The sequence below is a fragment of the Mchenga conophoros genome, linkage group LG14, assembly GCF_057382185.1.
Source record: "Mchenga conophoros isolate Kocher_MC1m ecotype Shallow Benthic linkage group LG14, M_conophoros_male_GT1.1, whole genome shotgun sequence".
In the NCBI taxonomy this organism is placed as follows: domain Eukaryota; kingdom Metazoa; phylum Chordata; class Actinopteri; order Cichliformes; family Cichlidae; genus Mchenga; species Mchenga conophoros.
The window spans coordinates 9521020-9538323 of NC_140539.1; the positions used below are offsets into that span (position 1 = coordinate 9521020).

At 41.0% G+C, this 17304-nt stretch overlaps 3 protein-coding genes across 4 annotated transcripts; 2 read left to right on the plus strand and 1 right to left on the minus strand.

Moving 5' to 3' along the window:
* Positions 1–57: 57 nt before the first annotated feature.
* nop53 (NOP53 ribosome biogenesis factor) lies at positions 58–8259 on the minus strand. The gene is made up of 12 exons (XM_085245080.1): positions 8019–8259; positions 7437–7513; positions 7212–7317; positions 5380–5582; positions 4071–4126; positions 3498–3593; positions 3108–3209; positions 2826–2993; positions 1629–1804; positions 1018–1084; positions 563–639; positions 58–451 (listed from the first exon to the last, which is right to left on the minus strand). The coding sequence occupies exons 1-12, from the start codon at positions 8222–8224 to the stop codon at positions 391–393; spliced, it is 1395 nt and encodes a 464-aa protein (XP_085101206.1). The 5' UTR covers positions 8225–8259; the 3' UTR covers positions 58–390.
* Positions 8260–8805: 546 nt separating this feature from the next.
* LOC146559238 (histone H3.3A) lies at positions 8806–11498 on the plus strand. Its single transcript, XM_085245081.1, has 4 exons — positions 8806–8939; positions 10000–10143; positions 10326–10473; positions 10583–11498. Exons 2-4 carry the CDS (start codon positions 10016–10018, stop codon positions 10715–10717), a joined length of 411 nt encoding a protein of 136 aa, XP_085101207.1. The 5' UTR covers positions 8806–8939; positions 10000–10015; the 3' UTR covers positions 10718–11498.
* LOC146559239 (histone H3.3A) lies at positions 8877–16534 on the plus strand. Of its 2 annotated transcripts, none has more exons than XM_085245083.1 (4): positions 8877–8939; positions 13812–13955; positions 14153–14306; positions 15027–16534. In XM_085245083.1, the coding sequence occupies exons 2-4, from the start codon at positions 13828–13830 to the stop codon at positions 15153–15155; spliced, it is 411 nt and encodes a 136-aa protein (XP_085101209.1). In that variant the 5' UTR covers positions 8877–8939; positions 13812–13827; the 3' UTR covers positions 15156–16534. The 2 variants fall into 2 exon arrangements, with proteins under 2 accessions (XP_085101209.1, XP_085101208.1); XM_085245082.1 differs by lacking the exon at positions 8877–8939 and adding an exon at positions 12731–12884.
* The last annotated feature ends 770 nt before the right edge of the window (positions 16535–17304 follow it).

Consider the following 17304-nt stretch of genomic DNA (forward strand, 5'->3'; position numbering starts at 1 on the left):
AACCCTTCATTAACCTAGTGTACTCTTGTATGAGCAGCGTAGTGACACAATGACAGCTGGACTCGACCATTTACTACAAACCCTTTGATCGTGCCCTGATAGGCATGACATTATGTAACACAAACACACAATGATACAGTAATCTGTATTTAACTGAAAGAAATTATAGAAACACTGCATGGCAGATGCACTACAGGAAACAATTAAAACTCATATCCGGCACTCTTGGTCAGAGTTTATATATCACTGCTGCAGGTGACATCAGTCTGAAAGGGCCCAGCAGGCCCTCAGCAGTCATTATGTCGTATATACACAGTTCCATTATTCTGCACTGGTGGTTTAAAAGTCTCCCAGCTTCTTGCGTTCAGTCCCGTGATGTGTAGGTCGGCATCAACTAATCTCCTTGAAAGCCCTCTTCTCCACATACTTCACCTTGAGTCTTCTCTTGAACCTAGGAGGGAGAGGGTGGAAACTCATGTTATTCACTACACACCTTATGAATTCACACATCACTCTGGGCCTTTGATGAGATGTTATGTAAGAGCGAAGCAGAGGTCCTTACTTGGCTCTTTCTCTGGGTTCAATAAGGTTTCTCTTCTGCAGACTCTTGAAGCAGTCCATGAGCACGCTGCCCTCTGGCTGTGGAGTCGCAACATTACACAAAGAGAAATAGTCAAAACAAAGCCATGTGACACAAATGTCATGCTGCTCTCACTGGATATGCAATTCCCACGTGCATCATAAAATCCTATTCTCATCACAAAGACCGATTTAAGTATTATTCAAAGACATAATTGGGGGAGATAAGAGGGAAGGACTGGGAATTTTCCACCAGCAATTACATCAAATGAAACTAATGATCCCTGTGGAGAAAGCGAGTCAGCACAGTATGAGAGAATGGGATAAAGCTTTGAATAGTGGAGAAGTGCTGAAGATAATACAGCAGCCAAATTAGCCAAAACCCATTACAGATAAACTGTGTCCTTGCTCACGGAGGTCAAAGTGCTTCTGAAGTACCTTGAGTTGTCGCAGGGAGCCGGCTAGCTCGTCGCTCAACTGAACCTCCATGTCCTGAGGCTGGAACCTGTGAAGAAATATATAAAGCAAACATTAAAGACGTGGATAGAAAAAGGCTATTTATAGCCAAAAATGACCCCTGCTGAGACAATGTTGGCCACTACCAACAGAAAATTGAGCTGGGGCGAGGTGATGTGACTTGTCATGCTAGTTTTGTTTAGTTAAAAACAATATTTTGATTTCATAGCTATCAGGAATAGCAGCCATTACTAGAGTGCACTGAAGCTGTTGTACAACTTTACAGGATTACAGTTCTGTCCCCATTAGCAGCTGTGACTGAAGGAGAAAACCCAGATGAGCAATAAAGAGTCTAAGTGTTCAAACTTCCCTTGTCATAATCAGATTATTATTTTTTTTTTTTGATTTCACAACAACAGCTGTCAAAGAAACAAAGAAATAATATTTCGTATGTCATACGAAATAATAAAAACTTTAAAAAAAAAAAGAAAACCTGTCATTTAAACCCATTTTGCACCTCAGACTGTATAAAAGTTGTTAAAACTCTGGAGCACGTAAGTATGAGTGTGTAAAAAAACATGTTAGGCTTGTACTTGAGTTTGCCGAGTCGCCTGGGCTGAGCTTTCTGGGCCTCCTCCTTGGCCTTGCGTCGTTTCTGTCTGATCTGGGTCGTCTCTTCCTGCTGTTTGATCGAGGTCTTTATGGAGCGAAGCTGGAAGAGCTGCTGTTGCTGCTCAGTCTGTCGCCTCTCTGTCAACCGCTGCTGCTCCTATATTAGGGTTCAAAAGAGAGCCATGAGTGGACTGTGTTACATACACGCATGTTTTATCCCCTTCAGATTTCAGGTTAACTATTTACAAGTGTTGAAGTCATCAGATTACGTTTGAGCTGTTTGTTCTGACTCTTCTTTTGGCTGCCTATTTAGGGGGTCACCACAGCAGATCACCTGCCTCTCACGCCCTCCTCTGTCACACTGCCCCTCTGCATATTCATCTGCATTAAATCCATGAATCTCTGGTCATCCTTTGTCCAGTGTATCCACTGTCCCTCCTCTGTACATGTCCAAATGATCTCTGCCTTGCCTCTAACTTTGGCTCCAAATTGCTCAACCTAAGCTGCCCTCTGATGTACTCACGTCTAACCCATCTGTTCTGACTGGTGTGTTTATATCAAGTACTGTTATACTGTTTAAGAGATATTGTATACTTTATAAAAATGATTAATTTGGAGTCTTAGGCAGTGAGATAAATGTTTAAAATGTGAGTGGAATGATAATATGGGTAATAGGAGGTGAGCTTGTTAGACTAACTTTAAAACTTCAGTTTCCATTAGTTTTTTCTACTCTTGGTCCCGTATGGTTTCAGGGAGAGCAGATATTGCCAGCTGCGTCCGTGAGTATTGAAGTCCCACCCACCACTAACTGAACTAAATATTCTTACACAGACATCAGTGTATCCTCCAGTGAGAAATCTTAATACAATAAAATGCAATTAATGAGTTTTCAGTGGAACTTTTTGGCTTTTCACTGTAGGCACACATTCATCAGCCCAATAGTGACTCCATTAGGTGCCCTTAATAAGCCACGACAGTGAGCATGTATACAGAAGGACCACCCAAGTGGAAAGAAGCAGTCCTTAACAAACCCGTCCTTTACCAACAGTGGCAAATCAAAATGTGTGCTGTGAAAATCATTGCACTTTGGGTTTTGTGCAATCTTTTTGCAGATGTATGAAGACTTCTTAGGGTCAGGGTCACTGTAATTTGGGATGTTTTAAACCTTGTAGCCATACCTTCATTTTTTCTGCCTTCTCTCTCTTTCTCTGTCTTTCAGTCTTCTTGTCGGCCACTGCGATGGCTCCCACTGCCACTTCCTCCCCATCCTCTTTTGGAGCATCTTTTTCTTCCTCCTCTTCACTCTCCTCTACCAAGCCTTCTACCTGCTCACGGAGGATTGTCTCCTGAAAAACGCAATAACGCACAATAGAATTGAAAAAAAGTCAAAGACACATTCATCAGCAGCACCAAAAACAAAGTGAAAGATGAAGGCGAGCTAGAGGAATTGTCAGCTGTACCTCTGTAGCTGTGTCTGCTTTGTTGTAAGCCAGCTGTCTCTCTAGTTTGTCTTCTACCTTCTTCTTTTTCAACTCCACCTCATGGGCTTCCCTGAGCAATTCCTGCATTCAGAAGAGAGAGATGAACATTTGTTAATTACCAGCTGCAGCTTTATAATAATCTAAGTCAGTGGTTGTTAGGCTGGGGCCATAGTTTCAAAGTCACCTTGCTCTAAATACTGTTTCCATTCAAAAATTTGCCTACATAAAAGTTACCATGTTTATTTTTTGCACCAAAGAGCACTAATATTAAATTATTAACAGTTATGCAACACTTTAATCTTTTTCGGCAATTACATTTCAATATGTAGGATCAGTAACTACACCCAAAGATGCAGGTTTTTAATTTACCTGGTGGGAGAAAAAGTCTGGGTTGTAGGACCCTCCCGGAGCGATCACCTCTACAGCCGGGAGCACAGACGGCTTCTCGTTCAGCTTCTCTGGACGCTGAAATATCAAAATACCACACTTCAACAAAATCAAACAAATATATTTTTATACACTGATTCGAATCAATTAAAGCCCTCCCCCTATCTTACACGTAAGGGTTCTGAAAAGTTACAGCCTGTGCCAAACAGTTACCCCCCCCCCCACAGAAAACACTGCTGCCAACCCACTTATCACACTGCTGTAGTCAAGTTATACCATTATTTATCTACACTGCCATGTAACACACTGCCGTGATGTCAAACCAGTATCTCTGCACACAATGAATGAATGAGCAGCTTCCTCTACTACAACCTTAATACGTTCTGTAATTATATGAAAGCGTGAATACATGGGGTCCATGCACATCTATGCAAATTAACACCAAGCTGAACCTATTCTAACCCCCCAAAATAAGGCAATTAGTAGGTCGTGTAAATGAGCATAATTGGAGCACTTCAGACAGCATGATTAATCTTAGTCAACTGTTATTCTCACCTTGACAAGTTTCTTGCGCGTCTGTTGAAGATACCAGGGTTCGCCCAAATCTTTGGCTGTAATTGAAATTGGGGGGGGGGGGGGGTTTATACACAGCATTCCAATAAAATGTGTCAAAACTTCCACATTTTCTAAATTAACAACAGATGTTGGAAAAATCAAACCACACCCCTGTGCCAGTCTTGCAAGTTGTCAACACAGCTGCAGGGAAAGCAGCTGTTAGACAGCAAAGCAGCATGTTAAAGTATCCCTCCACCTCAGCTGGAACATTTCCTTTGGCTGACCTAAACTGGAACTTCATAATACATGTACAATAACACTGGCATACTGCAATCAACTCTAAACAAGCCAGCACTAAAACCTACACAGGGGTGTCGAACTCCAGGCCTCGAGGGCCGGTGTCCCGCAGGTTTTAAATCTCACCCTGAGTCAACACACCCGAATCAAATGATTAGTTCATTACCAGGTTTCTGGAGAACTTCCAGACATGTTGAGGTAATTTAGCCATTTAAATCAGCTGTTTTGGGTCAAGGACACATCTAATACCTACAGGACACCGGCCCTCAAGCCCTGTAGTTCGACACCTGTGACCTACAGCTTCCTCCTCTGGGTTCCCCTAATCACATCAGCTGTTATGGACAAACATTCTGTGCCACAGAAATCTTTAAATGAGTATTCACTCACACGGTGCCCATATCACTGATGGCTACCTGCTCTATGGATACCCAGCTTAATATTAGTCAATAGCTATACCCAAACCTAGAAATGCATGCAAACACATTTCAGGTTCATGCTTGCTTATAGCTTATCCTTCACATATAAACTACCAGAATGTAAACAAGATACAGATATCCACAGTTCTGCATGAACCCCGAGTCTCAGAGCCATGTGAAAGTGTTAAATCACTGCTGAATCCATCAAAAATCAATGAAGTGCTCTGGCACCTTTACCCTTGAAGCCATTAACAACTTCTATAAAGTTACAGAAACCAGTGAACCATCAAAATATGTCAGGTGGATCTCGTGCTGTAGATTTGAGTAGAAGCATGAAACAAATAGAACTGTCAGTGACTGCATCACTGGCTGCACCACTGCGAGAAAATCTTAGGCAAAAGGTTTTTTGTTTTTTAATCTCAGTAGACAGTAGATATAATCTGATATGTATAAGATGCATCCTCAGGTCCCAGACGACTGTTCACACAACAATCAGCTGAGCTCCATGTTAGTCTTCACATTCCCAAGAAGGAAATACTGGGAGCGCAAGGATGGGATCATCATTGGATGTACATAAATGAACACACAAAACTCACTCTCTTGTCCCCAAATGTCATAAAAATCTCTCTCTGGGTTGTTGTTGGCCTCAGTTTCTGTCTTTTTGCTCGTCCTGTCGACAACGGTTCTATTCAGCAGACGCTTCTTGCTCCGTGGGACCACACCGTTGGCTGCCAGCTTCTCCGCTCTCTCGGCAGTGCGACGAAGTTTCTTGGCATTTGGCTTCTGGTAGGCCAGCACACTAGTGGGGGGGTGGGGGGGGGGGGGGGGGGTGGAAGAGGAAGCAGAAGAGATGATTATTTGATTACATGCGGAAGAAGGATGCAAAAGAAATGGAAGTGTTAGAGCAGAATCTCCTCTCCTGGTGTGTTTTTATATCCTCAGATCCCAGGACACTGTTCACATAACAGTCTCCTGAGCTCCTGTGAACTGTCTTCACATTCCCATGAAGGAAATACTGGGAGCGCAAGGATGAGATCATCACAGGACACACACAGTCCTCCACATTAAGCCAAATAAATATTCTTAAAACATAGGTTTATATTCTACAAATTGTCTCCTGAATTTCTAAATGAAGGTGTTTATTATTAAGGGGGAAAAAAAAATCCAAACCTACATTGTCCCGCGTGAAAAAGTGACTGCCTCCTTAACCTAATAACTGTTTGGGTCACCCTTAGCAGCAACAACTGCAATCAAGTGTTGGGATAACTGGAATTTTGGCCCGCTCATCTTTGCACACTTATAACTGAGCCACACTGGGGGGTTTTCGAGCATAATTGCCTTTCTAAGATCATGCCACAGCATCTCAATCGGGTTCCAGTCAGGACTTTGACTAGGCCAATCTAAAGTTGTCTTTTTGTTTTCCTTAAGCCATTCACAGGTGAAGTCGTCAGTCCACAGAGTATTTTCCCAAAAGTCTTGAAGATCAAGATGTTTTCTTGCAAAACTGAGACCACCCTTTATGTTCATTTTGCTCAGCAGTGGTTTTCATCTTGGAACTCTGCCATACAGCCCTTTTTTGCCCAGTCTCTTTCTTATGGTGGAGTCATTGACACTGACTGTAACTAAGGCAGGTGAGGCCTGCAGTTCTTCGGATGTTTTTTGTGACCTCTTGGATGAGTCATTGCTGCACTTTTGGAGTCATTTTGACTGACCAGGCACTCCTGTGAAGGAGTTCCATGTTTTTGCCATTTGTGGATAATGGCTCTCAACGTGGTTTGCTGGAGTCCCACAGCTTTAGAAAGGGCTTTATAAAATTTTCCAGACTGACAGATCTCAATTACTTTGTCATTTGTTCCTGAATTTCCTTGGCATGATGTCTTTCAAGGATCTTTTGATCTACGCCACAAGCAGGTCCTATTTCAATGATTTCTTGACTGAGAATAGGAGTGGCAGTAATCAGGCCTGGGTGTGGCTAGAGAAATTGAACACAGCTTTGCAAAGATGCAATACACCAATTTATGTTACAAAAGGAGGGGACAATCACTTTTTCCACATAGGACCATGTAGGTTTTGAATTTCTTTTCCCCCTTAATAATTAACACCTTCAGTTAAAATCTGCATCGTGTTTACGTGCATCATTTTTGTCTAATACTTACATTTGTTTGATGATCTAAAACATTTAAGTGTGATAAACAAAAAACTGGAAATCAGACAAACAATTTAAAACAGATTCAAAGGGGGGATGGGGGGGTGTCACACTCAGTGAGTAGGACTATATGCCCAGACCTTGGTCCCAAGGCCCTTTGCTGTGTGTCTTCCCTGACGCTCCCACACTTGTCTACTCTTCACTACTGTGCCACTTAATAAAGGCAAAAAATACTGTTGAAAGACCACAGATTCAAGGATCAGAGAGACTAGGATTACTGACTCTTTAGGCGGTGCAACAAGGGAGTCATGCTGAAGGATCAGGTCTATCCTCAGAGGACGCGATGATTTCCCTTTCCTCTTCTTCCCCTTGACTGGTTCTGCAGCTTCTTCACAGAGGAAACAAAATTTCAGATTTACCAACTTGCTCAGGTGCATTTTTTAAACAAAATAATAGAAATAATTGGATAGAAATAAAGTGCTTTAGATGACAGGGAAACAAGTTTACCTTTCTCTTCAACTTTCTTCGGCTGTCCAACATCCAAAAAGAACAAACTGTCATCTGATTTCTCACACAGCAAACCCCTGAAATCCAAAAAGATGCCATTATGTCATACGTATAATTTAAAAGACAGATTTTCAACTACAACAATTATTCAACAGTGTCATGTATGCTGTGGACAGTGGAGAAAAACAAAGTCCATCACAGGGGTTTTTAAGCAGACTAAAAACCACCAAAGTCAATAACAGTAAACGCTCACATTTCAAGACCACAAACCAACACGTCTGTTTATTTTTGGCCGACAGCAGGTTTGAAACTATCAAGTCATTACAAACCATGATAGTGACAAAATAAAAGTCCCACGACAGAAGCAACTTCATCCTTGTAATGTTTAAAACGGATATGTTCTGAGACCATGATTATTATCAACTGAAAGGTAAACACAGCACATTTTTATCTGCCCAATATAAATCTAGGGGTAAAGGTGAGCAGAAATACTAGTATCAGATATAATAGTTGACAATTTCTGTTTTTAATTTTAGACTTAAAATACACATTTTCAACACGTCTCACTGGCTGTTAACTCACCCCGTGGTCCTCTCTTGATGCCTGACGTCTTCTAGAAACTCCTCTACGTCCTGTACGTCACTGTATTTGTTCCAGTTCTTCTTCTTATTCTTGTTCACACGCTTTCTCCGACTGCTGACCAGGTCTGTAGGGGTTACTTTGGGGTTTAAAGTTAAAAAACCTGGCTGTGAGATCGCCACGCGCTTCAATCTCCTGGCAGCCGCCATGTTGGAGGACTAGTGGGGGAGGGAGAAGCGCGTTTCTTCTTCTTTTGTATGCGGGAACCACAGTTTGGCGCCACCAGCCGGACTGGCAGAGTAAACGCTATTAAACTGCTTTTATAACTAACTTAATGAAAAAGTAGTTCTGCTTTTCACTGCATTGTTTACAAGATTAAGATGAGATTTGTTTATATATTTTACAAACTCACCATATTGTAGGACTGGCTCTAATGTAAAATATATATATTTATATTTGTATAATATTAACAGTTTAATTACACTGCTTTTACATTTTTATTTTGAGAAATAATATAAAATAAACAGCAAATATAGCTCTAAAGGGCTGAAAGACTGAATATCACTGTTTCTGCAATGACTCTTGAATGCTGATGGTGCTTCAGTCTCCCTTTTCCTGTAATGGGCGTTTGGTTTAAACACTTCTCTAATAATTACTTTAACCAACAAAAAGGTCAAAAATCAGCTTGGGGAAAAACTTGTTGCGGGACGTTGCTGGTGAAGGTGATGATGCAGTTGTTTATCATGTTGCAGCATGTGTGAAATATGTTTGTCACAGTTGCATCATGGGAAACGTGTCTCCTCTTGCTTTCATATGTTCTTTTTCCTTTTTTTCCTCCCTTCATTTTATTGCGAGAACAACGCTTAAGAGTCTCAAGAATACATTCCCAGTTTTAGGCGGCAATCTTTGACCAAGTTTTCAAAGGTGAGTATCATTATTTGAATAAAACTCCACTTTATCTTTTAATGTCAAGTTAGTTTGGAAATTATGTGTTTTTTCGTTTATTTTCGACGAAAACGCAGGGCACTCGAGCTATTATCTGCCTGCTCGGGGAGTGAGGGACCTAAAAAGCACTTGTGATCCGGTCGAATTTGACTCGGAAATGCGCCTAAAGTGAGGGGTCATCTGACACAATAATTATCATCAATCGATCCCCTGACATGTCTAGTGTCGTCCTCAAAAAGTGTATTCCACTTTCACGCCGCGGTTTTTATATTCTTCCGTCGTTTTTATCGTCACCCTCTTCGTTTGGTACAACGATTTTTCCTTCCCGTTTACATTCTTCAAGCCAACCAGCCAGCCATCATCTTCGGTGCGCTAGTTTGCCTTTACGAGGCCGCCGGGGTGGGCGGGGTCGACTGGTTTTCCTTTAAAATAGCTCATTCTGAATGAAAAACACTAGACTTGTGAGCAAGCGGAGAGCCCAATATGAAGAAACGAACAAACCCACGTTCAGTGCGCAAGGGGCGAGGTTTGTCTGGGAAACCCCGTGCCCTGAGTGGTTGGCATGTTCATTACGTCCCGCCCCAAAGGCGCTAATCCATGATGTGTTTGGGTTATCTGATAAAGGGCTCAGTTTTGATTGGGTGCCTATGCTGCCTATTACTGTTTTTTTTTTTTTAATAGCCATTGCATAAGCCACCTCGGGTATTTAAAAAAAACAAAACAAAACTCAGGCTCCCGTGGAAGAATGGAGTCTGTCATGTTGCTGTTAACTTCCAAATCATTTTAAATACAATGCGAAAGTTAATTTTCATTCTTTACAGCCTGTACACATATTTTATTCTGAACTTTCCGGAAGAAAAAAAATAAACCCTGTCTGTTGAACATCTAAGAAATATGAAACTAAATTAATATGCAATCACTTTATTTTTATTATTGCTGTAACGAAAAAGATTGTCATAGATATGGGAAAAAGTGTCTGTATTTATTATTATTGTTGTTATTGTTTTTATTAATGCAGCCTTTTACTTGTTTTCTTCAGGTGATCTGTAGTAGCCATGGCCCGTACCAAGCAGACTGCCCGTAAATCCACTGGAGGTAAAGCTCCACGTAAGCAGCTGGCCACCAAGGCTGCTCGCAAGAGCGCCCCTTCCACTGGTGGTGTCAAGAAGCCCCATCGCTACAGGTGAGATGTCACCTAGCTCTCCTGGAAACTATAGTATAATGTAAACCTAATGTGTATGAAAAGAGCAGGCATCCGTCATTAGTCAGTCTTCTTAACTAGGGGCCCCCGTTGTATTGTTGCACATTCTCACTATAAGATAAGACTGACTCACTGCCAGTTTAATTTCCACCTCTGCACTTCAGGCCGGGTACTGTGGCTCTGCGTGAGATCCGTCGTTATCAGAAGTCCACTGAGCTGCTGATCCGCAAGCTGCCCTTCCAGCGTCTGGTGAGGGAAATTGCTCAGGACTTCAAGACTGACCTGCGTTTCCAGAGCGCAGCCATCGGAGCTCTGCAGGTCAGTAGCTCTCACTGATTAATTTCATTTTTAAAACAACAAAAAAACAGGCTATTTGTCATCTGTTCACTAAAATGCCTCTAATGTTGAATTTTTCTGCCACCTGCAGGAGGCCAGCGAGGCCTATCTGGTGGGTCTGTTTGAGGACACCAATCTGTGCGCCATCCACGCCAAGCGTGTCACCATCATGCCAAAAGACATCCAGCTGGCACGTCGCATCCGCGGAGAGCGTGCTTAAAACATTTTGATTTATTATACTCTGTCCTCTCGTCCCTTCGCCACTCATTTCTCCTTTTCCTTCCTCTATACTTAGTAGTTTGGTTTGAGGTTCTCTATATATATCATGATTGTGATAACCGTAAATGTGTGATCATGTCTTCTTTGGTGCTACCGGTAGCAGATTTTTCTTAGCGGTATCTTCATGTACTTTGAAATCATTCATCAGTTCTAATTAGTGAGCCACAGGAATACCTTGTGACCTCTATGAATAAGATGCTTTTGCGAACCAAGAATAGTGTATGATCTGAACATGGGAATAGAAATTAGCATTAAGGTTGAGTTTCATCTTCAGACAGACACATACATTGATATGAGTCTTCTGACTTTCTTTTCTTTTTTTTAAAAAACAAGTAGAAATTTGTTGTAAAAGTAGTAAGTTTTCTTTTGCTTTTTTTTTTTTTTACGATATGGTGTATTTCTACTGTTGCTGTTTGATGTATCAAAATTCAAAAGATCAATTCTGGTTGTCAATTGGAAATGTCATTGTGCTATGATGACACTGCATGGTTTGACAGATGATGAGCGGCATATATGTAGCAGACCTTTGTTAATCATATTTTAATTTTCAGCCACGTTATCATGTCCAGGTAATATTATGACTTTTTGTTCCTCTCTCAGGTTGATATGGTAACCTTTTTTTTTCTACTGTGTTCTTGATTTATGTTTCAGTCATTTTTAAGAGCAAAATATTTGTACTCCAGAATTCACATACAAACATAATAAACAGATTCTTGTGCTTAGATGAGTTGTGATTTTTATCTTGAAGCAATTTAAAGTCCCCAGCTTTGTATTTTTGGCATATTCATTTATAAAAATTAACCTAGTAAGATTAATTTCAGTTGTATTTATATAGCACTAAATCACAATAACAGTTGCTTCAAAGTGCTTTATATTGTAAGGTAAATACCCTGCAATAATAGAGGAAAAAAGATGACCATTTATAAGGAATTACTTGGTGACAGTAGGTAGGAAAAACGTCCTTTTAACAGGGGTTGGGGAGAAAAACTCACTCCAGGGACAAGGATAACTTTACTTACTTTTTTATTGTAAATTCATAAAACAGCAATAGTTAGTGAAAATACTATTAAAAATGTCGGAAGAACTACTCCAAAGTTATTTTTATTTTTTAAAATTAGTCCTTGTAAAACTAAATAACAGCATTTCGAATATGAAACATTTTGACAGTAGTTTTCCGACTGCTGCGAAAAAGCACTTAAAAACAACCTTTGAACTGTCACTGCATGAAGCCAACTTTTAAATGTCTCTTTCAGTTTGACTCAAATGTTAATACTTTAATTCGACAATAAAGAAGGCACTCAAAGGAAGCGCAGGCACTTCCGTTTTCTACATTTAGCTTTACCGACATTTAAAAGCCCGAAATGTTCGATTAAAAAGAAAACGTCAAACTAACTCCCCAGTGCCGGTGTTGTGCCAAAAAGTGATTTCCAATGTTTCCGTGTATTTTTTATGTGTAATATCTTTACGTATGTTGGTAAATAGACTTCGGTGAACAGCGTTTACAAAGGGGTTATATATAGAATTAAAAGATTATCTGTTTTTTCAAGTATCTTTATAACTCTGTGTTATTGTACTCACATTATAACCAATCCGGTCCTTTTCCCCCACTTACAATATTTTTACAGAACTATTGTAATATTTGCTGCCATTTCTGCTGTCTTACTCTTTTTAATGTTAATGAGATTTTTTTTAACTGCATAAATAAAGGTTCTATAAAAGTCGCTGCCAAAAACTGATTGCGGCTTCTACCTTGTTACACGAATGTTGTTTGTGGCTCAATATGACTTTGTGTCATCCATGAGGGATGCATTTGACATATGTTTCACATATTATAGGCCAACAAGTTACTTATAGCAGTTTAAATACGAGCAATCAGTTTTTGGCAAATACCGGAAATCAGTTTTTGGCAGACAATCACTTTTTGGCACAACACCGGGCAGCACCTGTCACTGTAACCACAGAAATGTTGTTAACGCCGTTGCATTGTGGGACGCATGATTGACGCGGCGGCCATTTTCCCGCTGGACGCTGCTTCCCATTGTGGATACGAAGAAGAAAATACAGACAAGCGACACATTTCTCTCCACTTCTCTTCACTTTCCCTCTAGGTAAGCGTCTCGAAATGTGTCACCTGGTTCGTGGCTGAACTTTGAATTTTTCTGTTTGTTTTATTTACAATTCACAAGCTCGTTTGAGGGAGAAAAAGCAGTGTTTTCGTCGTGTGAGAAAATAAGACACACACGGCTGTCGAAGCGGCGGTGAAATGCAGTCCTCTTTGCAGCCTTTCAGATGAGCGGATATTCTGGTTCAAATTATGCGCCGGTTCAGCTCGGTTCTACGCTGCCATTAGGGGTCGTTCAGCATTCCTGTGTTCACCTATGAGTTCCTTAACATGTACTATCTCTGTTTTTTTCATTTTCCGATTCGCTGGAGCGTCGGAGAGTTGTAAAATTGAAGTTGTTTATGTGCTACCCGCTTGTTCTTCTGCCCTGGGTCTTTATCCCGCTTGCGCATCAAACCGCCGCCATCATCAGAGCGAGGTGGGCGGACCTAGTAACAGTGGAAGGTAGCTGGAGAGCCCGCCCATTTTAGTTTCCATACGCTGGTTGGCTCATGGTAATAGTTTTAGCTTTGCCAGCCAATCGTGTAGTCGTTCAGCTTTGATTGACGCATGTCTGGCTGGTCGTCAACGGGAAATGTCTTGTGTGTTTATTTACTAGAAAAGTTGAGTAAATCTAAGTTGTCTGCTGCAACCTACAAGCTGCGGTAGCTGTGATTAAATAATTGCCTAATTTCAAATTGCCATTATTGAGCATATTCGACACAGCAGTAGCATAACATCAGTGGTGTTGCTGTAATAACAGAAAATAACACAAAATGCAATAAAAGGTTTTCCTGTTATCATATTTTAATTATTGGAGCCTTTCAAGCATTTCATGTATTTGTCCTCCATATTACTCAGCAAGAAAAAGAAGGCATTTGAAAAATTGTCCTATAAAATGCCAAATTCAACCTTTTTATTCACTCTTTTTCAGGTGATCTGTAGTAGCCATGGCCCGTACCAAGCAGACTGCCCGTAAGTCCACTGGAGGTAAAGCTCCACGTAAGCAGCTGGCCACTAAGGCTGCTCGCAAGAGCGCCCCTTCCACTGGTGGTGTCAAGAAGCCCCATCGCTACAGGTAAGGCAGGCAAAAACTAACTTGCAAAACTTCTCCTCTCTGTTTTTTTCAGCTTACTGTAAGGGTTTTGTGTTATTGTTTTTTCTCCAGGCTATCACTGATGTCTCTCCTCTTCTAAATGTGTTTATTGTTGCATATGCACAGTGCAAGTCAAAGCCAAGTTTAAAGTAAGTTTAATTTCCACCTCTGCACTTCAGGCCGGGTACTGTGGCTCTGCGTGAGATCCGTCGTTATCAGAAGTCCACTGAGCTGCTGATCCGCAAGCTGCCCTTCCAGCGTCTGGTGAGAGAAATTGCCCAGGACTTCAAGACTGACTTGCGTTTCCAGAGCGCAGCCATCGGAGCTCTGCAGGTCAGTATGAAATGGGGCTTTCAAGAGGAGTATCCCTCTGAAAAAATTCTCAGCTAGCTCTGCCCACACATGACTTTGGATGAGGTATCTGTACCTGACTGTTTCCACCTGAAACAGCCTGACTGCTCGCAGGGTTAGTTTCTAAAGCTGGCCAGACACTATGCTGGTTTGAATAAATGTGTGTGATGTGTTAACTCACACAATATGTTGATATTTAATCAGGGTCAGAACCTGCAGCCTCTGTGCTCACACTGTGCAGATCCATCATCCTGCCACCATGTGAAGCTCAGGGTTCTTGAAGCTGTGTGTTCAGTGTTGACACAACAAGAGAGAGGTGTCATTACTTTATGCATTTTTTTTTTAAACATTGGCATGTTATTGTGCTTTTTTTTTTGTGCTGAAAATGTGATTTGAACCAACATTGCTAGAGTGCATTTTGCAAACTGTTGCACTCCTAAAATTTACATCTATATTGTATATCAGGTGTGCTGAAGACTTTATACAGTGTGCACACACACAAACATATCTCTAGTATGTAGTTTAAAAAAAATTAAATCTCTGCACAATTTTGTTCAAGATTTTTTTTTGTTTTTTTTGTTGTTGTTTTTTGCAAAATGACTGATGAACTCCAAAAGTGTAATAAATATACCAAATTCAAGTGATCATTGAAGTGATTGTTTCAGCTCTGCTGAAAACTGTTTCATTTCCTCTTTTCTGCAGGAGGCCAGCGAGGCCTATCTGGTGGGTCTGTTTGAGGACACCAATCTGTGCGCCATCCACGCCAAGCGTGTCACCATCATGCCCAAAGACATCCAGCTGGCACGTCGCATCCGTGGAGAGCGTGCTTAAACGCTCTCGTTCTCCCTCTTGGTCTTTCTCCTTCTCACCTCTTCCTGTCCTTCCTTCACCTTTCTGCCTCTCCATCCCTCTGCCCCTCACCCGCCGTCCCTCCCTCCCTCCCTCCCTGTGTTAGTAGTGTGTAGAGGAAAACTGATTATATTATAATTAAAGTGTATAGTCGTGTTTTTCTTAGTGCTCTCGGCAGCAGACTTCTAGGGTACTCTCTTTTTGTGCATGTACCAAATGTTTGGTGATGAGATCTCCTCAAGCACACATATCCTGGTTTGCACTGTTTCTAACAGGCTCTGTGAGAGAGTGGGTAACATGGATAAAGTGAGGAGAGAAACAGAGTAGAACAATGCAAACGTGGGAGGGACAAGCAGGAGGACAGGATGGCTGTTTTTTTTCTGCTGGGGGGACTCTGGTCTCCTTTCTGCAGCAGGGTGCTAGAAGAACTTGCCTGGTCCTCTCGTCCTGCTTCCTGTCCTGCCAGCCTCGGCTCAGCAGCAGTTTGTTTCTGCCCCAGAGAGCTGAGCCTGGACTTGGTGTCCTGTGTGTCTGCGTGAGTGTTGGCTCTGATCACCACAGCAAATTGTATACAGTCTATCAGCATCTTGGGGAAGTAGTTCTATGATTACCATATGGCTCATTGCTGTTATTCATTGTGTTGGGTTTTGTCTTTCCAAATAAGTCTCACAGTTGTGATTTTTTCTTTGTTTGTTTTATTTTATTTTTGAAACTATTTGACACAGAGTTGGGGGGATGAAACAGATTCAAAACAAAACAAATGCAGAAAGCAGATTTGAAATATTTTTTTCTACTGAAATGTGATGCTACTGACTCTCAGTGACACCAAAGTTTGATCCTCTTGTACACGCTCTTATAGAGTTTAACCTCATCTGTCTGTTTGTTGTGTTCAAATTGGGTTCTAATTATTTAAAACCAAAGCTTATGAGCTCAAATGGTGTCAGAGATACTTTTTTAGCAGTGGCACGTTTTTTAATACCAAGACCTTTTTATAGCAAAGGCTCATCAAGATTTGTAACATTCTGTAAAACCAAAAGTTCTCAAAGTGTAAAAATGATTTTTTTAAGAAAATAAAACAACTGATTAAAATGTGAAGGATATTCTGAATCAGCATTGAATGACTAATAATAGTCATTTTTTCTGTATACGTCCCCCCTGTACTTTTATTTTCTTCACTCTGGATCAATTGATCATCTGTATACCGCTTCTCAGGTTGACTTTTCACCCCTTTTAACTTAAATTTGTTTTTTGCTTTATTTGAGTTTCTTTTTTTTAAATGTTGAAGATAATGTTTCAATTAAACAATGTTTGTAATTTCCAGATTTGTCATATAAGGTGGTAATAAATGGATGTTACACACACTCCTCTGTGTCTGTGCTGCATAAATAAATGCTCTCAGGTGGATTGTTTATACCTGTTAAAGAAAGACCACTGTTCATTTACCAATAAGCTTTTCCAACAGTTTAAGATAAGATAAGATAGAACTTTATTAATCCCTCGGGTGGGTTCCTCTGGGAAATTCGACTTCCAAAAAGCACAGCAACGACCGAAGTTACAGAATTGTTATATATATATACACACACACACACACACACACACACACACACACACACACACACACACACACACACACACACACACACACACATATATATAAATACAGAGACAAATATAAATAAAATATACAAAGGGGATAAATAGAATAAATAGGAATAAAAAATAAAAATACAAGTGAATTGCACATTTCAAGTATTGAGTCTATTGCACTGTTGACTATTTACAAAAAGTATTGCACAAGGTATTGTACAGTGAGGTGCAGAGGCACTACAGCTTAGTTGTTCCCCCCTCCTTTGTCCTCCTGTTTCCCCTCCCTCTCCCCTCCAGAGAGGAGTTAAACAGTCTGATGGCGTGTGGGACAAAGGAGTTTTTAAGTCTGTTAGTTCTTGTCTTGGGGAGAAGCAACCTGTCACTGAACAGACTCTTCTGATTGTTTATGGCCGTGTGCAGAGGATGCCCAGCATTGTTCATAATGTCCATCAGTTTCTTTAATGTCCTTTTCTCTGCCACTGTCACCAGAGTGTCCAGCTTCATGCCGACCACAGAGCTAGCCCTCCTGATCAGTTTCTCCAGC

What these genes read in the sequence shown, in the direction of transcription:
- nop53 (XM_085245080.1), bottom strand. Translation starts at nt 8,224, where the DNA reads ATGGCGGCTGCCAGGAGATTGAAGCGCGTGGCGATCTCACAGCCAGGT. An exon ending in CATCAAGAGAGGACCACGGG is followed by an intron (nt 7,514 to 8,018) that starts GTGAGTTAACAG and finishes TTTGGATTTCAG; the next exon opens with GGGTTTGCTGTGTGAGAAAT. An exon ending in GAAGAAAGTTGAAGAGAAAG is followed by an intron (nt 7,318 to 7,436) that starts GTAAACTTGTTT and finishes TCCTCTGTGAAG; the next exon opens with AAGCTGCAGAACCAGTCAAG.
- LOC146559238 (XM_085245081.1), top strand. Translation starts at nt 10,016, where the DNA reads ATGGCCCGTACCAAGCAGACTGCCCGTAAATCCACTGGAGGTAAAGCT. An exon ending in AAGAAGCCCCATCGCTACAG is followed by an intron (nt 10,144 to 10,325) that starts GTGAGATGTCAC and finishes TCTGCACTTCAG; the next exon opens with GCCGGGTACTGTGGCTCTGC. An exon ending in AGAGCGCAGCCATCGGAGCT is followed by an intron (nt 10,474 to 10,582) that starts CTGCAGGTCAGT and finishes TTTTTCTGCCAC; the next exon opens with CTGCAGGAGGCCAGCGAGGC.
- LOC146559239 (XM_085245083.1), top strand. Translation starts at nt 13,828, where the DNA reads ATGGCCCGTACCAAGCAGACTGCCCGTAAGTCCACTGGAGGTAAAGCT. An exon ending in AAGAAGCCCCATCGCTACAG is followed by an intron (nt 13,956 to 14,152) that starts GTAAGGCAGGCA and finishes TCTGCACTTCAG; the next exon opens with GCCGGGTACTGTGGCTCTGC. An exon ending in CAGCCATCGGAGCTCTGCAG is followed by an intron (nt 14,307 to 15,026) that starts GTCAGTATGAAA and finishes TCTTTTCTGCAG; the next exon opens with GAGGCCAGCGAGGCCTATCT.